Below are 25,175 nucleotides of genomic sequence, written 5' to 3' on the forward strand. Positions count from 1 at the left end.
ACCTGGAAGTACTTTGATCAGTAAATATAATAATATATCTTCTTCTCACTCTACTATTTCAATCCCTACTTTGGGAGTTTATTTTATTAGTTTCACAACACATTATCAGCACGAGTCTCTACCTTGAGTTAAGGAGAAGCACGAGTCTCTACTTTGAGCGAAGGAAAAGCACGAGACGCTGTCAAGGTTCTGCCCGAATAACTTTTGACTACTTATCGAGGTAATATTCTTTCCTACGAATCTAGTGCATAGTCTTATGGCTAATCTCACAAAACAAGAGTTCGTACCTCTTGATATTTCTGAAAAAAATTATTTATCGTGGGTATTGGATGTTGAAATTCATCTTGAGGCAATGGGTCTTGGTAATACTATTGTTGATGAGAATGATGCCTCAAACCAAGACCGTGCTAAGGCCATGATTTTCCTTCGTCGTCATTTAGATGAAGGACTAAAAGTAGAATATCTTACTGTCAAAGATCCTCTTGTCCTTTGGCGAGATTTGAAAGAAAGATTCGACCACCTGAAGTTGGTCGTTCTTCCAAAGGCCCGATATGATTGGCTCCACTTACGACTACAAGATTTTAAATCTGTCAACGAATATAATTCAGCCATGTTCAGAATTACTTCTTAATTATCATTGTGTGGCGAAAAAGTCACTGATGAAAATATGTTAGAGAAAACATTCTCTACTTTTCATGTCTCTAATATGCTCCTGCAGCAGCAATATAGAGAGAGAGGATTTAAAAAATATTCTGAACTTATTGCATGTCTTCTGTTGGCTGAACAAAATAATGAATTACTGCTGAAAAATCATGAGTCCCGACCAACTGGTGCAAGTCCATTCCCTGAAGCGAATGGGACTCAATTTCAAAATTCTGGTCGAGGTCGTGGACGTGGCCGTAGAGGTGGCCGTGGAAGAAGCCGTGGACGTGGCCGTGGCCGTGGACGTGATCATAGTAGATTTGTGCCTCGTGAAAATTATAGCCGTGGCAAGCAACAAAATATTTCTCAAGAGAGAGAAAATGACTACGATCCGAAAGAAGGAGAAAAGAAAGTTTATGAAGAAAAATGATACCGATGTGGTATGGAAGGTCACTGGTCCCGTACCTGTCGTACGGCTGAACATCTTGTTGACCTCTATCAAGCATCATTGAAAAAGAAGGACAAAGATGTCGAGACAAATTTTATCGACCAAAAGAATGCTTATGATGATGATGATGCTGACATGACACACCTGGATATTGCCGATTTCTTTGAGCATCCTGAAGATGCAAAATGATCATATATTTAATATTTGTCTAGATGTTTGATATATTGTTAGTTTTGCAGGATTGTCCATTACTTTGGTATGTTGTTTGATATGTTGTTAGTTTTATCAATTTACTTTGCATATGTCTATTCTCGTATCTTTTATCAATATTTAGTTTCATTTATTTTCTTCCTGAAGAAGAAATGGATGCCAAATGTTTGGGATCAAATAATGGTGATGATAACATTTGTCTCGTTAATAGTGCTTCTGCGCACACTATATTGACAAATAAAAGATATTTTTCTTCTTTGGAGATGGGAGAGACAAATTTAATACCATCAGTGGTAGTGCAAAATTAATTGAGGGCTCTGGAAGAGTCACTCTATTTTTCCTGAAGGAACCAAAATTGTCGTAAATAATGCACTACTCTCTCCCAACACTCGAAGAAATTTATTAAAGATATCCGTCGAGATGGATATCAAATTGAGACACTGAATGAGATAATAATAAAAATCAAGTCAGATGAAAGTTGATTATATCATATTAATCATTCGAGGGTGTAATGGTTATCGATATAGTTATCTTTATTCTCATTTGATTTATAATCATCACATGCAGTAAACCAGAAGTTTACTGATCCCAATGAATATATGATTTGGCAAAAGTGAGAATATTTGAATGTCGACAAGTATTTATACATACCCCCTTTATATTATACATGGCTCCAAAAGAAATTTATGTCGGATATGCATCACCTTTTACGATTAAATATCGTAAAATATTGATGAATGATCTATTGATGAGTGATCTATCCCGACATTAGGGGGAGGAAAAGATCAACCGAAAGGAAATCATCTGAACAATTGGATTTCCTCGATCCTCATACAAAACAATGTATGTGAACTAGAAGTTCAAGAAATTCTTCATTTGAAGAAAATTATATTTATCGACTCCAGAAGAGTTATTAAATCAACTATTCCTGCAGGAAATACTCTTGTTAAAATTGATGTCCCTAAAGGACATGTACAAGTGCTACAAATAAAGGCCGGCCTACCTATATAAGGTATACATTGATTTCAAATATCTCCGGAGATTAAATAAATGTCATGACAAAATTTAACCTCCTGAAGAGGTCGCTCCTGAAGAGCCAGCTCCCGAAGAGCCAGCTCCTGAAGAGAATGAAATTATAGAAAAGTTAATTGGAGCCTAATGAAATGTAGCACTTGATATTATAGAAGTTGATAAGGATCATGAATCTAGATCAGTTGATGAATGTCGGCATAGAAATGATTGACCAAAATGAAGAGGCCAATACAATCTGAATAAGATTCACTGGCTAAAAGAAATGTTTTTGGGCCTGTAGTCCAAACGCCTGAAGGTGTCAAGCCAGTTGGATATAAATGGATTTTTGTGAGAAAAAGGAATGAAAAGAATGAAATAGTGAGATATAAAACAAGACTTGTAGCCCAAGGCTTTTCACAAAGGTCTGGATTTGATTATGATGAAACGTATTCACCTGTAATGGATACGATCACATTTAGATATTTTGTGAGTATTGCAGTGCATGAAAAACTTGATATGCGTCTGATGGACGTTGTCTGAAGCATGTAAATCAAATCCTAGAGATATGTATTCTATTAGAATACAAAAGTCTTTGTATGGGCTCAAGCAATCTGGACGTATGTGGCATAACCGTCTCAATGAATGCTTAACTAAAGAAGGTTATACCAATGACCCAATATGTCCATGTGTTTTTATCAAGAAAAATGGGTCAAATTTTGTGATTATTGCGATATATGTTGATGATCTCAATTTGATTGGAACTCCTAAAGAGATCCAAAAGGCTGTCGAATATTTGAGATCAAAGAGTTTGGAAAGACAAAATTCTGCCTTGGTTTACAAATTGAGCATTTAGAGAGTAAAATTTACCAACCTACTTATACCCAGAAGGTATTAAAGCGATTTCGTCTGGATAAAGCACATATATTAAGTACCCCAATGGTCATCAGATTATTGAATCCTAATAAGGATCCCCTTAGGCCACAAGAGGAACATGAAGAGATACTTGGTCCTGAAGTACCATATCTCAGTGCATTTGGTGCGCTTATTATCTTGCTAATTGTACAAGACCAGATATATCATTTGCTGTGAATTTATTAGCAAGATTTAATTCCTCGCCTACAAGACGACGTTGGAATGAAGAATGGTGAGATTGATGTGCTACAAATCCGATCGGATAATAATTTGGCAGATTTGTTTACCAAGGCTTTGCAGACTGCTACGTTTGGGAAACTGGTGAAGAATTTTGGTATGCGTCTGCCAAAAGATCTCATATAATGTTTGCATCAGGGGGAGAATTTATTACACAAGAATAGTGTACTCTTTTTCCTTCACTAGGGTTTTTATCCCACTGGGTTTTTCCCTAGTAAGGTTTTAACGAGGCATATTCTTTGTGTCATGGACATCCAAGGGGGAGTGTTATGAAATAATGATAAGATGTCTAGATGTCCGTTGATATTCTCTAGATGTGGCTGTCCGTTGATATTCTCAAGAAGGATTACAAGATGAAGATGTCCGTTTGCATTCTCAAGATGATAGTCACATGTATTCTCCCTAGATTCATTGGTACATTGGATGAACTCATTTATGGATGTACTTGATGTACTAAATTCATGTATTAGTACTTAATAGGGTTCATGTACCTTCTATCTTGGATCACCTATATATAGGGGTGAATCCTACTTCCTTTGTAACCTTGTAACATTGAAACCTGGAAGTACTTTGATCAGTAAATATAATAATATTCTTCTTCTCACTCTACTATTTCAATCCCTACTTTGGGAGTTTATTTTATTAGTTTCACAACATATCTAAATTTTTTCAAAAGATTACAAAACTTTCTTTCAATATCTGATATTCAAGTCCGTGTCATGAAAGATGTCAATTTAAATTAACATGTTTATAATTGCCGAACTGCTGATCAAGTTAATGCAATGTGGGTTGAAGGAAATAATGCAAACATACCATTTGAGAGAGAAATGGTAGTAAATTCTCATTCTGGTACTAGACACAGAGTTAGGTTGATGCAATGTGGGTTGAAGGAAATAATGCAAACATACCATTTGAGAGAGAAATGGTAGTACATTTTCATTCTGGTACTAGACACAGAGTTAGGCTGATGCAATGTGGGTTGAAGGAAATAATGCAAACATACCATTTGAGAGAGAAATGGTAGCACATTCTCATTCTGGTACTAGACACAGAGTTAGGCAATATTATGGTTGCTATGATGCACTTCGATATCCTATTCTATTTTCAAATGAAGAAATAGATTGGCATCAAAATATTCCAAAGATTGATCCTAATGCTTCAATCAAACATGATAATTCAATCTCAAATTTTCCAACATCTACGTCTCCTAATGATGTCTTTGCTAATGAAGAACTAGGTATTTCACCAATTCCGAAACATATTGCGTTTCTATATTGCTCAATGATATCTTAACTAAGTATCATAAGGACCATGTAGAAGTTACCGAAGAATGCAAGAAGAAAGTCTCATGTCGAGAATCTTGTACTGATTGTGATCAATATACAACATTGTGTACCTGAAAGATTCTAAATTTACTAAGTATGACTGTGATCAGTCCATGGATGAGCTCATGTTGCCAGATAGAACTGCATTAATCAATTTCTTAAACCTTCTCCTACCTAATTAAACAAATCTCCGTCTTAACTGTGGGATCATGTTGCCATGGTTACGGTTATTTAAACAAGATTGTACTAGTTAATTTTACCACTTGCCTACATAATATTTCTAACCAGTTAAACTGAACAGAGCTTTCATATCTAATACTGACCGTCCTTTTAACTATACCACAGAAAGGATACCTCAGTCTTCTTTTCTAGGGTAACGTAAGCTGTTATTACCTACCAATAAAAAGAGATTTAGGTTGTTATTTGAATCTTTTATTGAGCAAGCAAGGATTTGCCAAAGTGAGTAAGTCTATTATCTATATTGCTTAACTAGTATGAAACAAATTAAGATAATGGATGGTTAATTCATGAGTGGCAGAAAGCATACATATATATATTAATCTTTCCTATACTCAGTCTTGGATAAATGACAATTATACAAAATTTGAATTTGAAATCAAACTTTTGTACATGTGTCATGAATCTAAAAATGATAGTGTATACATTGTCAGTATATATCAAAGTTATCTTATATATATACACACACACACAATCAGTGCTACTCTTTGAAACTAGTTCCCAAACAGTGCAAGTTTTTAGCAAAAAAAAAAAAAACAATCCTGCAAATGCATCAAAATGAGGAAACATTTTTAGAAAGAGTTATTTGAACTATATCATCCTTTGGAAATTCTTTTTTAGAATTATTTTATTTTTTGGCAGTTCACGCTAAAAAGACTACATCGAAAGCCTTAATTGGCCCATGGTTAGAAAAGAAAGTAAAAGCCTGATAGGCCAAAATCTAACAACAACCCAGTGGGCTGTTGGTTAGGGTTTCCTCATGGAACATTTCTGATCATACTTGGGCCCTCCTTCTTGAATCCAAATACCTGATGGACCGTCACTCCAGAAACATTGCGGTAGTTCAACGTCGAATTTCAAATAAGTTGAAGGACTAAATGTGAAATTTCCAAAATGAAAATGTGTAAAAAGAAAATAGGACATCGAGCTGACACTCTTCTTCAAAACCAGTTAGGCAACTCCCTTCTCCCAATTTCCTGCCTTCCTAGTTTAAGTGATAACTCCCCAAGAATTTCTTGATATTGGAAAAGTGGCCTAAATGTGGAATATACTCCACATGACAAATTGATTGAAGTTAAACTCAGTAACCAATGACGGAGCCAAGGGGAGGCTGAGGGGGGCCATGGTCCCCCCAAGTTTTGAAAATTTTAATTTATAATATGTAAATATATGTATAAGACAAAGTTGGCCCCCCCTAATTTTTTATAATTTTAGTTTATATTATGAGAGTTTATATATATATATATATATATATATTTGTGTGTGTGTGTGTGTGTGTGTGTGATACCCCAATTTTAGGACAATATTTTTCCCTCGTTCTTTTAAAATTTTGATTTATTTCTTTTGTTTTGTTTAAAAACATTATTTTTTTTCTTGGACACTTTAAATTTAAATCAAAACCCTAGTTTTATTTGTGACTAAAAGGTTATTATGTAATTGAGTTTATGTATGACAATACATATTTTATTATAGGTAATTATAGTGATTGGGTGATTAGTGGAGTAATTGAGGTGTAATTAGGTTTTTGGAATATATCAAGTATGTAAATTGTGGAGTAAATTGGTAGGATTGTGAATTTAATTGGGCCATAGTGTGACTTTTGGTTAATTACAAGTTGCTAGACTTCCTAAAGGTTCCATGATATTCCTAAGCTTAATTTTGATTGGCCAATCAAAAAGGTAGTGGACTTTGACCAAGGGACTTAGTATTAATCTTCTTAGCAAGACAAAAGCCAAAAGAAACAAGCAAAGTTTCGGCCAGCTTGTGGAAGAAATGAAGAAAGGAAAAACCGAGAGACATAAGAGAAAGAACAAGAGAAAAATTCTGGTTTTGTGCAACCCATCCAACAAGCTTGGGAGTTAGAGCAAAAGAAAGCTAAGGAACTTGGTTCTTGAAGTGCAACCTTGTGAACCCATCTTTGGAAGGTAAAGCAGCCTTGAACTCTTGTAAAAGCTTATAGCAATTGAGTAGAAATGTTGATTTTGATGTTGTAAGATGCTAATAAGGGTTAATGATGGTTTATATATCACTTTTGTGGGTTTGTGTGGAGGATTTGGTGATTTCTATGGTGGTTTGAGAAAATTCCAGAATTGAGATTTCTTATGGTTCAGTTCTGCCCGTTTCTGTTTGAGTATGTTAGAGACCGAATTAGCCTTAGCTCAAAACATGAAAGTTGTAGGGAATGATGTTTTATAGTTGCCTGTAAAATTTCAGCTCAATCGGAGTAACGTAGCCTGTGAAAAGACCGAAATACCCTGACTGCCATAGGAGTAAAGTCAGTGGACAGTTTTGACAGTGCACCAAGTTGGTCGCTTTTGTTCACCTTGATACGTACTGAACTAGCATTTAGTCAAAACATGAAAGTTGTAGTTCTATATCTTAGCTTTCCAACGCCCCTGGAATCACCTCAATCGGACTTCGGTAGCCTGAGTTATTATCATTTATACATAATACGGTTAACTAGCCCGAATGTGAGATTTTGGTTCTGTAATCCGGACTTTTGACTTAGATACACTATGAACTGGACTGAGTTGTCTTCATCAAAGTTGTAGGCCTTTGTCTTAGCTTCGAAAAGGTATAAACTTTACCCCAATCCGATAAGCATAGCTTTGGTTGTGCCCGTTACGCTAAGCGACGGCAAATCTGTCTTTTGTTTTATAATTTAAACTTCATTTCCGGACATTTTCCTAGTTTGATTTCGTACTTGTATGACTTTGAGCCTATTGAACGGCTATTGAAATGAGATGATTTTGTGTATGAACTTTGGGGCTTTATTGTGATTGAGTTGAGATGTGATTTGTAATGTCTTGTAGGATGGAAAATAAGGAATTTAAGGGGAAGTGCTGTCCAATCTTTGAGAACGTTTAATCGCTGTGAGTTTGGGTTAATTCTTGGTAGAATGAAGAGCTTGGACTTGATCGAGGAAAACTGTCTATGATGGATGAGGATTAAGAGCCGTGGATGGTGAGTGACCCCAAACTATTTCCAAAGCTACTTATAAATTGTTTCTTGCATTATTTACTCGATTGCATATCATGTGTGCTTGCATGTGAGTTCATGACATGATTTGGCTTCAATGAGTTCTTGGGAAGTCTTGTGCTGAACACCAACGTCTCCATCACTGTTTACTTGGAGCAAATGGCTCCCTATCACTGTTTCACTGTTACTGGATCAATTTGAGCGTTGGATGTTTAAGTACAATGATTTCACTGGCTCACAAGAGCAATAAACGTATATTTGATTCCTGATTCATGACATCATTGAAATGAACTATTGTGAAATTTATTTGACTACTGATTTTACTGGTTACTCGCTGAGCTTCTACTCACCCCAAAAATATTTTATGTCCCCTCCACAGGGCTCGAGGCAAAGGAAGCGCTTGTATTACGTTATTTGTGGGACTGGATGGCATATATCTTGTACAGTTTAGATTTGGATTCATTTTGTGTAATAGTTGGGCTAGTGTGACTGTTTGGAATTGAAGTGGATGTATGTGTACGTTCCACGCTTTAGAAGTAGTTTTCGCTTCGCTTATGATATGTAAATTTGAGGAACATTTATGTATATTTGAGATTTATATTGTAATTGAATTGAGGACTGTAGTGAGTGACTGAGTCCCTGGCGAGAGTTGGGCAGGCGGTCCGCCGAACCCTTTGGTTCGTCCTAGGGGAAGGTGGGGCTGTCACAGTGTGTGTGTGTATGAATTAGCCACCTTTAATTTAATTTTTTTCTTCAAAAAAGGTTATTTATTTTGTATTGTGGTAGTTATTTAACATTCAAAAAATTAAACATATAATTTGATAATCTATAGTAAATTGACCCAATTTGATATATTATAATGAAAGACTCAATTCATAATTATCAATGGGCTAAAACAAAAATAATTACTTTATTGGTCCATATACAAATATACAACTTAGCCTAATTGATAAAAAATTTAAAATTAGTGATCTATACTCTTGTTGACCCATATACAAATATACAAATAATTACTTGAAGGTTTGGTGAAGATAAGAAATTGAGTGATCTATCCTGTTGTTGACAGATTGATTATATTTGTTCTCACTCTTCCTATGTCAACTGTAACTATAGAATGGGCATTTTCAAGTATGAATATAATCAAAACAAAGATCCAAGACAAGATAAAAGATAATTTCTTGAATGATTGTCTAACAATGTACATAAAAAAAAAAAGAAGTTGGTCAAAAATTTAGTACTAATTCAATTACAAATGAATTTAGTTCTATAAAAGAACATAAAGCTCAGTTTACTTTTAAGAAAAGTGGTTGAAATTCAAGGTACGCTAACATAATTTTTATCTTTTATTAATTGAAAATAATTATATTTATATTGCATGGTTAATTTTTGTTTTTGCATAAGTGACATATTGGAGCATTTTCTCATAATGTACAATTTGGGTAGTTTGTGATGTTATAAGATATTTAATCAAAGGTTATTTCTTATCCTAATTTTTGTTATGACTATGCTGCATATTTATGAAATAGACATACCTTTATAATTAAAATTAAAATTTGATATTTTAAGGTGTCATATATTTAAACAGATGAAAATTATTTTGAATATAACATATTAAGATAATTTTGTTCAGAAAAATTTTGGCACCCCTCCCAAGGAAAAAATCCTGGCTCCGTTCTATAGTCTATAGAATGGACATTTTCAATTATGAAGATAATCAAAATAAAACTCCAAAACAAGATAAAAGATAATTTCTTGAATGATTGCCTAATAATGTACATAAAAAAAGGAAGTTGTTCGAAACTTTAGCATTGATTCAATTATACATGAATTTAGTTCTATAAAAGAACGTAAATCTCAATTTACTTTTAATAAAAGAGGATAAAATTTCAAGGTATGCTAACATAGCATTTATCTTTTTTCAATTGAAAATAGTTATATTTATATTGCATAGTTATTTTTTTGTTTTTGCACAAGTGACAGATTGGAACATCTTCTCATAATGTGCAACTTAGGTGGTTTGTGATGTTATAAAATATTTAATCAAAGGTTATTTCTTGCCTTAATTTTAGTTATGACTATGTTATATATTTATGAAATAGACATACCTTTATAATTAAAGTTAATATTTGATATTTTAAGATGTCATATATTTAAATAAATAAAAATTATTTTGAACATAACATATTAAGGTAATTTTGTCCGAAAAAATTTTGGCCTCCAAGGAAAAAATCCTGGCTTCGTCACTGTTAGTAACTGAGTACCATAGTGCACAGGAAGCGTCTATGTTTTCTGTATGACCAATTTAATTCCTTTGCAGCATTATTATGGGTGCAAACTCAATTATTTCAACTTTCAAACGTACTCTCAGCTAGTAATATTAACCGTAGAAGGAAAAGCTATTTACATACGAGAAACCAGTTAATTCCGGGTGGACAAAAGTTCGTAGAAATCCTTTGTGCTTGCTGCAGAGGAAAAATGATAAGAGAGAGTTTGACCTCCCAAAAAATTTTAAAAATTTTGATTCATTTTGAATCATTCAATTATACTCGAATTCTCATTTTTGTCCCTAAATTTTTAAATGAAACACTTTAATCTCTAAAGTATAATGACTACCTCACTTTGGTCTCTAAAGTATAATACGTGTCCCGCTTCAGTTCTAATTAAGTATTAAATTTTTGCATGTTATTCTCTAAAATATAAAATATGTCCTACTTAAATATCAAATTTGTCTCATTTTCGCCAACAATTTTAATTAAGTGGGACAAATATTATATTTAGTGACTAAAACATTCCATTTAAACCCTTGAAAGTATTACCACTACAGGGTCAACTCCTTGTTGAAAATCCAGCTGAAATTCACCCCTCGGGGCTGCAATTTCTTGGCTCGCTCATCAGCTCGTTCTTGAAACTTCCTAATCCTATGCGGCAGTCCACAAACAAAGTCCTGTGCACGCCGCGCCTCACCCGCCAATCCTTGGATCTTCTCCAAATTCCACTGTCCAATGAAGAACTCGAGAATGTTAGCATAATCATCGGCCGTATAAACTCCAATCCGCTGTGCCACGGCTGCAAAGTGTTCGAACAGATGAGGGTCCTGCCCATCATGCATCAAATGAGCTGGCATTGTGATTTTCTTCTTCATCATCTCTGATATGGCCAGCATGGCCCCATTGGGGTCGATTTCCAGTAGCTTTTCAACAATCCTAGCGTAGGCAATCTCATGGCGCTTCTCATCGGCGGCAATGGTCCCGCAAATGAGCGCAAGCACCGGATCACCTCCTTCCTTGGCTAGCCTAGCTGTGTTGCCGTGTGCCACGAATGTGGCTCTTTCTTGAAAAGATGTGTATACAAATCCTAAATATGGGTTACATTCTGATCCCAAATCCTGTGAATTCACAACAAATGTTAGAAATGAAATGCAGAATTGCTAATGCGTGATGCTAGGATGTGGAAGAGGAAAAAGAAAGTGTTCGGAGATAGATTCAAGTGTTAATGTTTTGACAATGATGAAAAAATTTTATAAAAATATTTAAATGCAGGAGGGCAATAAACATGATATGAGTGTGTGTACTGGTGGAATCAGCTTGGCATTTAAAGGAGGGGGGGGGCAAGATTCATGAAGATGTGTATTTAAGGGGCACATTTAAATTTTGATAAGAAAAAATTTGTAGGACAGAACTTACACAAGTTTTGTTTTAAACAAAGGGTTAATAACACTTTGCCCCTTAAATTTGCAGGACGCATGTAAACAATACCACCAGCAGAATTTTTTTTTTTGTTTTTTGAAAGAATCACCAACAGAATATTTGGCCAAATGAAGAACTCACCGCTCCAGCACCGATTAAGTATTGCACAGTCCTGTCAATCATCAGCATGTCAACTCTACCAGAGAGGTACAAGTAAGTCTTGAGCAAATCACCATGCCTATGTTCTTCAGCCGTCCATGCCCGAGTCCAAACAGCCCATGGACTTGAGCTCGCACCAGTCTCATCACGAACCCCTTCATGAGTATTCATCCACGACTGGTATGTTGGTAGTGCATCCTCAGTGATCATGTCACCAACCAGCACCAAAAAATACTCATCTGGAAGTCCAGCTGTTCTTTCTTGTAGGGCCCCGACCCGATCGGAGAATTCGTCGGCAGAAAGCTTGGCCGGGTCCGGGAGGAATTCAATGGGTTGCCAGCATTGGTTCACTGGCTTGATGAGTGGGAGGAGTCTTTGGGTGGCCCAATGTTCTAGTGACTTGAAGATTTCTGCTTTTTCTGGTGGCATGTAACGGCTAGCCTGAAAATGCTTTGCGGGTTTTGGTGGGGCTGCCCTGGCACGGACCGGTGGTTGCTTGAATGTGGTGGCGAGGGCGGTGCCAATTGGAGTCCATGCGACGGTGTTGGCGGTGATGCTGTGGAAGAGTCCCGAGGTCTGCATGGCTAGAGGTAATTTTGGGACGGGGTTAATTAATGAAATCAATAAATACTTATTCTGTGCCAGCAAGACCTTGCACTTGCGTGTTGGATAGAAGTACTTTGATTATCGGAACAAGAGCGAGAAGAAATGGGATATTTGGTAACTAGGAAGAAAGTCGAGGGAGGCGTAGGATACCTACTACCCTAGAAAGTAATTTCACCCTCTCACAGGAACGTATCCACAATTCAAATGGGGTACTGGACGGTCACCCTGCATAATACAACAGTTAGCATCAGGTCTGATCCCAAGAAATATTAGGGTTCATGGCAACTTAATAATGACAATAATAAAATAAATAAATCAAATAGAGAAATACAGGAATTTATGTGATTCGGTCCAATTGATATAAGTTCACGGACGAAAGGATAGTAGATTTACTATAATATAAAGAGAGCACAAAGATTACAAGACTAAATTTAATGGAAAGTTAAATGAAGAGTGAAGAAGTTAATGAACATTTTGGAAGAAAAACCATACCTAAATTTTTTCAAAAGATTACAAGACTTTCTTTCAATATCTGATATTCAAGTCCGTGTCATGAAAGATGTCAATTTATATTAACATGTTTATAATTGCCGGACTGCTGATCAAGTTAATGCAATGAAGGAAATAATGCAAACATAACATTTGAGAGAGAAATGGTAGTACATTTTCATTCTGGTACTAGACACAGAGTTAGGCTGATGCAATGTGGGTTGAAGGAAATAATGCAAACATACCATTTGAGAGAGAAATGGTAGTAAATTCTCATTCTGGTACTAGACACAGAGTTAGGTTGATGCAATGTGGGTTGAAGGAAATAATGCAAACATACCATTTGAGAGAGAAATGGTAGCAAATTCTCATTCTGGTACTAGACACAGAGTTAGGCTGATGCAATGTGGGTTGAAGGAAATAATGCAAACATACCATTTGAGAGAGAAATGGTAGCACATTCTCATTCTGGTACTAGACACAGAGTTAGGCATTATTATGGTTGCTATGATGCACTTCGATATCCTATTCTATTTTCAAATGAAGAAATAGATTGGCATCAAAATATTCCAAAGATTGATCCTAATGCTTCAATCAAACATGATAATTCAATCTCAAATTTTCCAACATCTACGTCTCCTAATGATGTCTTTGCTAATGAAGAACTAGGTATTTCACCAATTCCGAAACATATTGCGTTTCTATATTGCTCAATGATATATTAACTAAGTATCATAAGGACCATGTAGAAGTTACTGAAGAATGTAAGAAGAAAGTCTCATGTCGAGAATCTTGTACTGATTGTGATCAATGTACAACATTGTGTACCTGAAAGATTCTAAATTTACAAAGTATGACTGTGATCAGTCCATGGATGAGCTCATGTTGCCAGATAGAACTGCATTAATCAATTTCTTAAGCCTTCTCCTACCTAATTAAACACATCTCCGTCTCAACTGTGGGATCATGTTACCATGGTTACAGTTATTTAAACATAGTTAATTTTACCACTTGCCTACATAATATTTCTAACCAGTTAAACTGAACAGAGCTTTCATATCTAATACTGACCGTCCTTTTAACTATACCATAGAAAGGATATCTCAGTCTTCTTTTTTGGGGTAACGTAAGCTGTTATTACCTACCAATAAAAAGAGATTTAGGTTGTTATTTGAATCTTTTATTGAGCAAGCAAGGATTTGCCAAAGTGAGTAAGTCTATTATCTATATTGCTTAACTAGTATGAAACAAATTAAGATAATGGATGGTTAATTCATGAGGGGGAGAAAGCATACATACATATATATATATATATATATATATATTAATCTTTCCTACATTCAGTCTTGGATAAATGACAATTATACAAAATTTGAATTTGAAATCTAATTTTTGCACATGTATCATGAATCTAGCGATGATAGTATATACATTGTCAGTATATATAAAATTTACCTTTTATATATATATATATATATATATATATATACACACACACAATCAGTGCTACTCTTTAAAACTAGTTCCCAAACAGTGCAAGTTTTTAGCCAAAAAAAAAAAATCCAGCAAATGCATCAAAATGAGGAAACATTTTTAGAAAGAGTTATTTGAAATATATCATCCTTTGGAAATTCTTTTTTAGAGTTTTTTTTTTTGGCAGTTCACGCTAAAAAGACTGCATCCAAAGCCTTAACTGGCCCATGGGTTAGAAAAGAAAGTAAAAGCCTGATAGGCCCAAATCTAACAACAACCCAGTGGACTGTTGGTTAGGGTTCCTCATGGAACATTTCTGATCGTACTTGGGCCCTACTGTTTGAATCCAAATACCTGATGGACCGTCACTCCAGAAAAATTGTGGTAGTTCAACGTCTAATTTCAAATAAGTTGAAGGACTAAATTTGAAATTTCCAAAATGAAAATGTGTAAAAAGGAAATAGGACATCGAGCTGACACACTTCTTCAAAACCAGTTAGGCAACTCCCTTCTCCCAATTTCCTGCCTTCCTAGTTTAACTTCCCAAGAATTTCTTGCTATTGGAAAAGTGGCCATAAGATAATGGATTTAGTTAGAACTATCCATCCAGCAATGAAATGGTGCTTTTGTTCTGCTATATTTCCAATATCACAACAAAGGGTCATGAATTATGGTGGCAATTGTAATTATATGCATAGGCATGTGTTTTGTTTCCCATTTTCATCCTACCCTTTTCCTTGTTTGCTCAGAAAGTCCCATGTATCGACAGCTAAGAAGAAAAGCTCAGAGTCCGAACCAATTCTTAAGCCTTCAATCGTTGAAGAGGTGTCAGCTAAGGATGATGATGAAGAAGATGGGCTGTACTTCGATGACTTGGATGATGGTAATTCGCTATCTAAATTTATCTTCTGAAAATCATTGTCAACCTCTGTTTATTGTTTCTTTCAATAACTTGGCACAATTTCAATGATTTTCTTTTTCTTGACTCGAGAATTTGGGTGTTGTTTTGACTCTCTAACTTGTAATGATAGAGTGGTATCTTGAAACTGTTTTTCTTTTCTAAAATCTGGTTTTAGCTGAAAATTCTGGTAGTTTCTGCTGATAGTTGTGCAAGGATGACCAGAGGACAAGTTGGCTGTCAGCAGATTGCTAGTGTTCTGGATAAATGTTTGCTTTTATCCCATAATTATAGATTTTTGGATTTTGTAATGAATACCTATCAAATGTTTTCTAACTGCAATTAACCATTCATCGTTTATGCAAATGTGATTATAATTCCATGTGTTCAATTTCAACCCTATATGTTTAGAGCAACACTAAAAGGTGGTGTTAACTAGTACTAACTATTTTGTTAATTGTACTGATACTTTGTTCCTATTATCCTTTTCCTTCTCAGCCTTGAGAAGGTTAAGGCTAATTGCAGTTTATGTAAGTTTTGTCTTTTCCCTTATCTCTGCTGTGATGGAATGTCTAGTTGTCTCATTTACATACTACAGTTCTTCTTTCGCTTATGTAGGCATTCAGAATTTTATGAATTTTAATGAGAAAGTGCACAAATTGTGATCGCTGATAAATAGGTTTAGAATATTTTAGCTCAGAGTTTCATGAGCTGTTTCAGAGTTAGGTCTAACCACTGAGTCTGGCTTATAAGTGGGTATAGGTATGTCTTAGTCTGATGCTTTGTATTAGAATGCTGTTAATACAATAGTCGATAAGACGAGAGGGAGAGAATGATCCTCACAGTTCTTTGTTCTTGAAGCACCAGTTGAGAATGTGCTTCTTTTGAAATATTCCTGCACTTTTTTCCTGTTTCCTTCTAGGATCTGAGAGAATGAGAAGTGGAATAATTGATTGGTGATTGCCCTTTTCCTAGCTAGCTGTGGGACTGTAGCAGAACTGAGTATCTATGTTTCTTTTGAAAATGTTCAGTATAATCTTTGCCTCAAAAAGGAATAGAAAAACAATTCAATATCATCTGGACCTTAATTCTTCTTGTCAGATCAGCCTCACTCATGATCTTCTCTGTTTTCTTTGAGTTATTGTTTGTCTCTGCAAAAAGATATATGTAAAATCAGTAGCATGCTCTCTGTGTGATGCACATGTATTGAGTGACACAACTAAATTATATTAGCTGAAACATGGAAAGGGAAACATCTTGAACTTGAAAGAATAAAAATGCTCCTTTTAATTATTTTGCTCATGCAAGGTGTTCTTAGTTGCAGGTATATATCAGTCCTTTCCTAATGATTTTCTACTTAAAATGCAATTTGCTTTTTTACAAACTCCTGGATCTTTAACAAAAAGGTGGAAACAAACTATATTTATAAGCTATGTGCAAATAGTTGACAGAAAAGGGGAGGATATGTAGGTGAGAAAGCAACAAGCATATGGCATTTCTAGAATGAGATCATACGATTTTCTGTTTTTCTTTTTATAGTTTTGGTGGTGTTGCTAATATTACTCATGCAAACTGACTTAAGAAGAGAAAATATGTGAAGAAACCCTATCTAGAGGTATAGTGTGAAGCTTTGCATATAATAGCTTACTCCATAACATGCCATGTAATGGGGCTTTCGCTTTAACTTGGAGTTAATTCATTCGTCTTCTGTGAAAAAGCTTATTTGTTTATATTGATGTCTCTTTATCTTGCATATGCAATTTTATCTCCTTGCGTTCTTACTAGTGATGGAAACATAGAATTTGCAAAGCATCTTAATTTGGACATGTGATTAGCTGAACATCTGATTAGCTGAACATCTGATGAAAGTACAACTTGAAATGTCATGTTAATGAAACTCGTTAACCATGGGTTGGAGGAACTATCATTGACAATTAAAAGATTCAATCAAGCCACTTGTTTTTTTTTTCTGACATCAAAAGTATGTAATTGTGATAATAATTATCCTTTCCAAGATAACATACAAATGTTTATTGAATGGCTATTATTGGTTTGCCTTTTTAGCATTCATAATAATCAAGCTTAATATGTCCTAAAATTTCATCATTTTGTAGATGGCCTTGATGAAGATGATGATTATCTAGATGATGAGTACATTGAAGAAGAGGCTCGTGTAAGTTTCATGATGCGCATAATTCTCATTCCAGTTCTTTTATAAGGGCCCTAAAAATGATAATGTGGCATTAGTTTTCTAATTTGTCCAGTTACCACTATACTGTGAGTATTTTGAGTGATGATTCTTCTGTTCTCCTTTCTGAAGGTTGGGGATGGATCTGGGGGAGGTGGAGTGTCTCTTGCTGGGACTTGGTGGGATAAAACAGCATTGGCAATTGCCGAGGAAGTTGCTCTGTCATTCGATGGGGAACTAGGAATATATGCTTTTAGGACCTTGTTGAATTCCATTATTCAAATAAGAATAGAGAGACTCACAAACAAGTAAGAATTTAGATATGTGTCAAATATTGGAAGGGTTTATTTTCTTTCAATCTGAATTTTGTTTTGTTATTACCCAATCAGCTTTTTTGGAGATTATGACCTCTTAATTTGTGGACATCACGTCCCAAGAGGTTACAATTTTTTTGTTGTTATACCTATGGAACTCTTACAAATGTCTTTTTGCCTTGCCATACATGCACAATACTGTTGTGTGATAATTTCTCAATGAAATATGGGTACTCATGATTTGAGCTTTACATAATGGATCAAGGATTCATGTTTTGCTTAGTTGTTTTTCACTTTGACATCTAGTTGCTTTCAAATACTGGTGTAGCCTTTTGCGAGAGAATACCACTTCATCCTGACCATTAAATTTCTTGCTCACTTTTTGAGGCAAGACAATTTATTTATGATCTCTCAGGTCTGGTTCTCCCAGCATGCTAGATATTGAAGATTTCACCTCAGCCTACAGGGAACGGCTGGATGAAGCAGAGGTTGCAGGATCTATTCCTGATAACATTACTCTTGAGGTTCGCTCCCTCCCTATGTTAGCTTAAAGTTGGCTGTTGGTCTCGTAAAGGTTTCTGATGATAGAGGGCTAGGATTATTTGTTGAGCATTCGTGTAAAACGTATAAAGTATTGTGCATCTTATAATTCTTGCATCTCCTTCTCAGGTATCTTCACCCGGTGTTGAAAGGGTTGTCTGTGTTCCTGAAGATCTCGAACGTTTCAAGGAACATCCAATGTTTGTAAAGTATGTCAGCGGTGTTACTGAAAGCGGTTCAACATCTGAGCATGATGGCATCTTCAGACTTATCTCATATGATCTTGAGACAAAATCTTGCATTTGGGGAATAGCAGATGTGAGGGTAAATAGAGAAAAAGCAGGGAAAGGAAGGCCCCTTAGTAAAAAGCAGAGGGAATGGAGGTTGGAAACAACCTTTGATTCCCTACTTTTAGTTCGATTTTATTCTGAAATCTGAACATTTGCACCTCCAGCTTGGTCATTTTTGCAGCAACTCTCTGTATTTAGGCCCTATGAATTATTACTTCATTGGATTGTATTATCATATCAGCTCTAGCCAATAACAGTAATGACAATAAATAAGTAGAATCAGAATCTTGTTCCACAAAACAATTGCACATCAGATTTCCATTCTTGATGGTACATGTAGGCCTTAGGTTAGGTTAAGAACCTTCAAATGATTGAAGATTTTTCTGAGAACCAGCTAATGAATAAAAAGATTGGGCCTGCCAATCAGACTAGATGACCTAAACCTTTAAAAGCACAAGGAAAGAATATATTGGGCTCCACACCATTTGTAGTTAACCTAAGTTTTCTTACCATACCACAAGTGCCCTGTCAAGCTCACCTCACCAACTCCACACTGGACTTCATATTTAGATCAAAACTGTGCTCAAATTGGTTGCCATTCATCATCAACTTTCAACCCAATTTTCACTTTCAAGTGCAACTTTGTTGCCAACCTTGACATAATTGGATGGAGAAGTATTCCATTATCATGATACATGACTTGATATGACTATTGATTGTAACCTACTAAATAGAGAGACTAAACTGTGATCGATATTGATACAAAAAATGTCTACCTTGACTTTTCTTTTTCTTTTTCCGATAGATTTCCCACAAAAGACTAGGAGCGATTGATTTCCCACAAAAGACTAGGAGCAGAAAAATCCAAGAATCAGATTGTTGTTTGTTATGCTAATAATATATATATATATATTACAATTGATTTCCTAGAAAAGACTGGGCACAGAAAAACCCAAATGGATTCTTGTTTGTTAGGCTAATGAAAGTGACAAGACAATACATGTTAGTCTTCCATATTACCATTTGCTGCATACTTTTCTGACTATACATTCGTTTGGTAGCCACTCATATGAATTGTCGGGCTCCATCTTTTGAATTGAATAAAACAAAATCAATTAGCCAGAAATTTACCATCATAGTCAAAAGTCTACTGCTTTTTAGATTCTTGCTTCTCATGTGCATGAGGTTGCTTCATATGCAAAGCCCACACAGCACTATTTTCTTTTGAATGACCGTAAACTAGAAACGTGAAAACTGAAAAGGAGGACCACGGGCACTTTGTAGAGTACATAATTAAGGGAGAGGAAATGCCACAGTTGAAAACTGACTTGATGGGATTGAATTTGGAATACAAATTTCAGTGAGTACAAATTTGTTATTTTTTTACGTATTGCTGTCTTAGTGTATATTATTTAAAAAGCAGGGAGAAATATTTGAATCTAAATATCGAACTTTTTTTTTGGGGTTTCAACTTTAATCACCATCAGAAGAAGGCCTATTTGATTTATTTTAGTGCATAACATGTTATGTTAACACATATTATTCCTAAAATTTTGATTGGAAATTGAACAGTCCTCCAGTCCCTTTTAACGTCAGATGGGAAGATTGTTAATGCGCAGTAGGACAAATAGTTCTGTGTATTTCCTATAAACTATACAATCCACTAATTATTTCTGGTCATCAAACTGAAAGATTGTAAAGTTGAATAGGAAAGAAGTTGGAATTCCCGCTCATCAATTCAAATTCATGGCTGACATTATTGTATAACATTTTCTTTGTTGACTATGCCCTTTATCATCCCAAACTCCCAATTGGCCATTAGGGAATTGCTTATACTCTTCTTGGTTGGATGTGGTCCAATTTGCTCTCTAAGCCTTACCAACAACTTTTTTTCAAATTGAGGATTTCTTTTTCCCTATTTCCATGGCCCTTTACCTATCACAAAAGAGATTTCTTTCCTACAATTTAGGGTTACCTTGACAAATGATGAAGGTTTGTAGCTTTCATCTTTATGGGAAGATTCCATGATTATTTGTTGAACCACTTTGTTGTGTGCAACCAATTGAAAAATATCTATGTGTATATATATACTAATCTAGGGAAAACGTACTCGTAAGCGAATGGTTCAAACGAATAGACTCAAAAGCTAAATCCTTGTCCTAAATGGATTCGTTTAAGGCCTTTTTTACAAGGGTGCCCCTTGGATACTATTACTATACATAATTTATACCTAACTTATTACATGATACACACACTCATGTTTATTCAACCTCCTACATTTAGATATTTCTTTTCAAATTAGTTTCACTTTTATCAAAAAAATTATTGTATATCTTTTATACATGTCAGTATATACACAAGCAGACCTTGTTGCCTTATAATCTAGATTTGAATTTCTATTTCAAGTTTTGCATATGTGATATGCATTTAATCCTGCTAGTGTATATATACTTATCATGTATAAAAGATTAATTTAAAAAATTAATACCTTATGTCCCTCTTAACCATTGCTTGCTAGACACTCGTTAGCCAAACCCATTTATTAAAACTATTCAAATAAATTCGTGAAGTTGAAATTTAATTCTCTCTGAGTGAATAATCTTTTTTCTCTTTTTTTTTGGGTGCATTAGAATTGGATGAAAACATTTTATGAAGCATAACCTAATTAGGCAAAGTGGCAAAATGAATTAATTTCACGGATCATTTGAAACGTGCGTGAAGGGATAACTTGTTAATTTCATTTTTCAAGAAAAGAGCCATCAACCTAGTTGCCATTTCTATTTTTACATGAATTGATTTTTGTTTTGGTCAAGTTTGTTATTTATGCCCCTTACATCTTCATCAAGTTTCTAAAAGGCCAAAAGCTTCCCTCCCACCATTCATTTGCATGTTCAAAATCGCTCGCATGCAATTTCGAGCTAGTCTTGTCAAGAGATCAAACTAATGTCCGGTCCTTTTTTATTCCATTAGATAAGTTCCAAAATAAAGCCCGAATCAAACAAAAATTTCTTCTGCTTAATATGAGGAATATTATAACAAAATTAAGAATAGTTCTTTTATTTTTCACATATCTTGTATTTTATTCGAGGGAAATATCTTGCAAGACTTTTTCTTCTGTCTTTTAGTGAGAGGTCCACCATACCACAACCGTGCGGATGTTTCGACTTTTGGTTATGATTATATGAATGCACAGTAATATGGTTCGTCGCATCTGATGGAATCTTTAGGTCCCAGCCTTGAGTACTCAAGTCATCGATGTGTCCTGTTTGATTTTCCCGCAATTCAAAGCATCTCTACCTAGGCACAGTCCCAAAGAAGAAAATTTTACAACACGAATGTGTTTGTTGGGATAGGTGTTTCTTTGAATGATTTATTTGAAATATTTATTATAACATTTTTTGTGATATGATGTATGTGAAATAAAATAATTAAAAAAATAATTAAAATTTATGAAATAAATTATTTTATTTCAAAACATTTCAATCCAAACACACCCGATATGCAATGAAAAACAATTTCGTAAACCTTCCTTGAAGTTTTTCAGAATATTATCTAGCATTCTTGAAGTTTCATGATGTTAACGTGTTGAATATGTATGTTTATGATAGCTTGTCGATCAATGATTTCTTTAGAATTTAATGTAGGAAAATTAGTTTTATGTTTTGACTTTTAATCCTGGCTAATCAAATTTAGTTGTTGGTCGATGATCGTAGAATACAGATGAAGCTAAAACTATACTTGAGAAGTTTACTATCACGACTTTTTTTTTTTTTTTTTTTTTGTCAACTGACAATATCTACATTATTTGTAAGCTAATATATACTAGGGAAATGTCCAACTGTCCAAAGAGGTTTAGAGGGAGAAAAATTCACCTCTACACCAAAAGGTGCATTACAATACACACTGAATTTAATTGCTAGTATAAAGGTATGAACTCATGACTTATGAGTAGAGACGAAGCTAAAAAAAAAAAAAAATTCAATGGGAACAAGCTTAACATGTTAAATCATGCTATTTAAAATCTCTAGAAAATGATTTTACCATTTTTCCTATCGAATTCACAATGAATTTTCTCTATTTTTTAAAGCTAAAAAAACGTGGGAGTTAGCAATTTTTGTAAGTTTCACTACGTAAGGAAGAAAAATTTTGGCATTTCTAAATGGATTCATGTGTTGAGAGTAAATTAAGAAAGAAGAAGAAGAAGAAGAATAAAGGTAAAGGCAAGTCTTTGTTCGTTGGCGGTTATTTAACTAACTGTGTGAGAGGTAAAATAAGTTTTTTTTTTTATTTTAATCAATTTACTTGATGCAGAGAAAGTGATAAACAAAGAATAACATTAATTAAATATCTTTAAAAAAAAAAACTAGAGGATAGTAAGAAAAACATCATCGTCTAATTATAGGGACAAAGATATAAATTTGCGTATATACAATTATACATAACATATTTTGATGGGGTCAACGGAGGCCATTGCCACCGTTGTTTCTCCATCACCAAAATACTTCATCATTATCCGCGTTGCGGCCGTTGCCTCTCGGTACTTTTTTTTTTTTCTCACTTCGAAGGTTGCAAGTTTAAAATTGGACAATGCCTTTTTTTTTCCTCACTAAATTGAAATATGCTCATACGGAAATTAGAAATAAAGCTGATTTAAAAGATAGAAAAAAAAATCACATAAATAGTATTTCACATATGAGAAAGAAAAATCACATATATAGTCTTTCACAAAAATTGAATCCATACCTTTTTCATTCATCACTTTCAAAATGAAAAAAAATTTGTTCATTATATATTCAAAACGCACTATTTGAATTCCTAAACCAAGTGACTTTTTGGCATGAAAGATGTCGTGTGCCATCAAGTGATGATAATTTCAGGGATCAAAAAAGATAATAGACCCCATTTTCAAAGTATGTAATTTGCATATTCAACGACTGGAATCTGGGCATCATCATATAAAATTGACCTACATGCTTCTTATAATCGATTGACCATATATAAAAGAACAAACACAGCACTGCTAAGGATATTTATTTATATTATTAAAATATTTTTAATTATTTGTTATATTATATATATCACATCAAAAATATTATAATATTTTTTTAAAAAAATTATCTTAAATAATTTATATCCGTTGAAAGTGCTACAGGATTTTTGCGGGTCAAACTAATGCTCTTTTTTGTTTAGATCCACTGAAAGTGTTCCTCCTTTTGATTTCTTTTGGGGGCCTTGGCAAGCTGTAAGTTTGTGGGCGCTTTTTGACTTAGGACAGCAGTCAACTACTAGCTCTAGCAAGCGTGCAAGTGTGAAAGAAAAAGTGAAAAGCTATGCCCAATTGATCAGCTCTCTTGACCTTTTTTAACAGAAGTTAGAAATTTAACTTTTATAAATCTGAATTCCAGAAGGAACCTCAAAAGCCCGATTGATTAGCTGGTATGCTAAGCTTCGTACCAATTGCACATATGTACAAAGTTTCTACTATTGATTTGATCTAGACAGATGCTATCTCAATCTATCCATCCATCTCCGTCTAGATAGATGTCATCTACAATCTACACATGTTAGAACAGAGTAACTAAATGCATATACCAGTTGAAAACCTTGAATTGTTAATTTCTGAAATTTTTATAGAAAAATATATTATAATGAATTGATAAGTTCTTATAGAAAAATATATTATAATGAATTGATATATGTGACGTAAAATAGGATTCAGAAATGTGTTTCACAGAAAATAAAAAATTTTTTTAGAGGAAAATAGCTTCCCAAACAAGGCTTAATTATCTAAATCCCTATACAAGAACTCCAAAGAATTTTCTTTTTTCCAACCATTGGTTTATAGCACTTATTTTCTGAAAGTCCCCAATCCTATATAGCATGGCTGTATTACTATATATATGATAAAACACCCTTATCACATTTATTAAAGGTTTCCTTCCTACATTGCATGCATTTCTAAAACGCATATTGTAAGAGCACAATCCCTTTGTCTCTCCTAAGCTAAACGCTCTACCAATCTCTTTCTTGCTTTCTCTAAACTCACATGTCCTCTTTTTTTTTTTTTTTTAGAAATGTATTTAATTGCTTCACGCCATTTTAGTTCATTGAGATTAAGTTTTTGTAACAACCGCCTTGGTTTTATTCATGATTAGCAATTATTTGGAGGAAGACTTTTATTTTGGTGTTATTTTCATGAATTTAATTCATAAATGGATGAATTATTTAAATTTGACTTTTTTCACTAACATTTTAGAAACATGTCGGATTGCAATGTTTGGAAAGCAAAATATTAGGTTTCAAGTTCAATACTTCTGTTCTTGAATTTTTATAGAGGATTTATAGCAACCATATAGGAGATACCAAAATCATATTCTAAGGCAATTACTTTCAAACCACGGCCTTTTATTGTGATACTGGCTTTAGAGTTCAAGAACTTCACTATCTAAAAGCATTGGAAATAAAAAAGGTGAACGTGTAAGATTTATCTGAATTACGTAGGTCCTCTTCTCATAATTATGCTTATAGATC

At 34.3% G+C, this 25,175-nt stretch overlaps 3 protein-coding genes across 3 annotated transcripts; 2 read left to right on the forward strand and 1 right to left on the reverse strand.

The window, feature by feature from the left end:
* The first annotated feature begins 352 nt into the window (after positions 1 to 352).
* LOC113750793 lies at positions 353 to 1,072 on the forward strand. Its single transcript, XM_027294737.1, has 2 exons — positions 353 to 529; positions 719 to 1,072. The coding sequence occupies exons 1-2, from the start codon at positions 353 to 355 to the stop codon at positions 1,070 to 1,072; spliced, it is 531 nt and encodes a 176-aa protein (XP_027150538.1).
* A 9,747-nt stretch (positions 1,073 to 10,819) lies between these two features.
* Positions 10,820 to 12,428, reverse strand: LOC113750794 (stearoyl-[acyl-carrier-protein] 9-desaturase 6, chloroplastic-like). The gene is made up of 2 exons (XM_027294738.1): positions 11,829 to 12,428; positions 10,820 to 11,386 (listed from the first exon to the last, which is right to left on the reverse strand). The coding sequence occupies exons 1-2, from the start codon at positions 12,426 to 12,428 to the stop codon at positions 10,820 to 10,822; spliced, it is 1,167 nt and encodes a 388-aa protein (XP_027150539.1).
* Positions 12,429 to 14,918: 2,490 nt separating this feature from the next.
* On the forward strand, positions 14,919 to 18,926 carry LOC113749556. The gene is made up of 5 exons (XM_027293336.1): positions 14,919 to 15,297; positions 17,427 to 17,485; positions 17,633 to 17,808; positions 18,230 to 18,338; positions 18,484 to 18,926. Exons 1-5 carry the CDS (start codon positions 14,997 to 14,999, stop codon positions 18,790 to 18,792), a joined length of 954 nt encoding a protein of 317 aa, XP_027149137.1. The 5' UTR covers positions 14,919 to 14,996; the 3' UTR covers positions 18,793 to 18,926.
* Positions 18,927 to 25,175: the final 6,249 nt, after the last annotated feature.

Source organism: Coffea eugenioides, chromosome 10 (genome assembly GCF_003713205.1).
Source record: "Coffea eugenioides isolate CCC68of chromosome 10, Ceug_1.0, whole genome shotgun sequence".
Lineage (NCBI taxonomy): Eukaryota > Viridiplantae > Streptophyta > Magnoliopsida > Gentianales > Rubiaceae > Coffea > Coffea eugenioides.

Coding starts and splice junctions, on each gene's coding strand:
- LOC113750793 (XM_027294737.1), top strand. CDS start 353: ATGGGTCTTGGTAATACTATTGTTGATGAGAATGATGCCTCAAACCAA. Junction 530..718: donor GATTCGACCACCTGAAGTTG/GTCGTTCTTCCA, acceptor ATGCTCCTGCAG/CAGCAATATAGAGAGAGAGG.
- LOC113750794 (XM_027294738.1), bottom strand. CDS start 12,428: ATGCAGACCTCGGGACTCTTCCACAGCATCACCGCCAACACCGTCGCA. Junction 11,387..11,828: donor ACTTAATCGGTGCTGGAGCG/GTGAGTTCTTCA, acceptor GTGAATTCACAG/GATTTGGGATCAGAATGTAA.
- LOC113749556 (XM_027293336.1), top strand. CDS start 14,997: ATGGATTTAGTTAGAACTATCCATCCAGCAATGAAATGGTGCTTTTGT. Junction 15,298..17,426: donor CTTCGATGACTTGGATGATG/GTAATTCGCTAT, acceptor ATCATTTTGTAG/ATGGCCTTGATGAAGATGAT. Junction 17,809..18,229: donor ATAGAGAGACTCACAAACAA/GTAAGAATTTAG, acceptor ATGATCTCTCAG/GTCTGGTTCTCCCAGCATGC.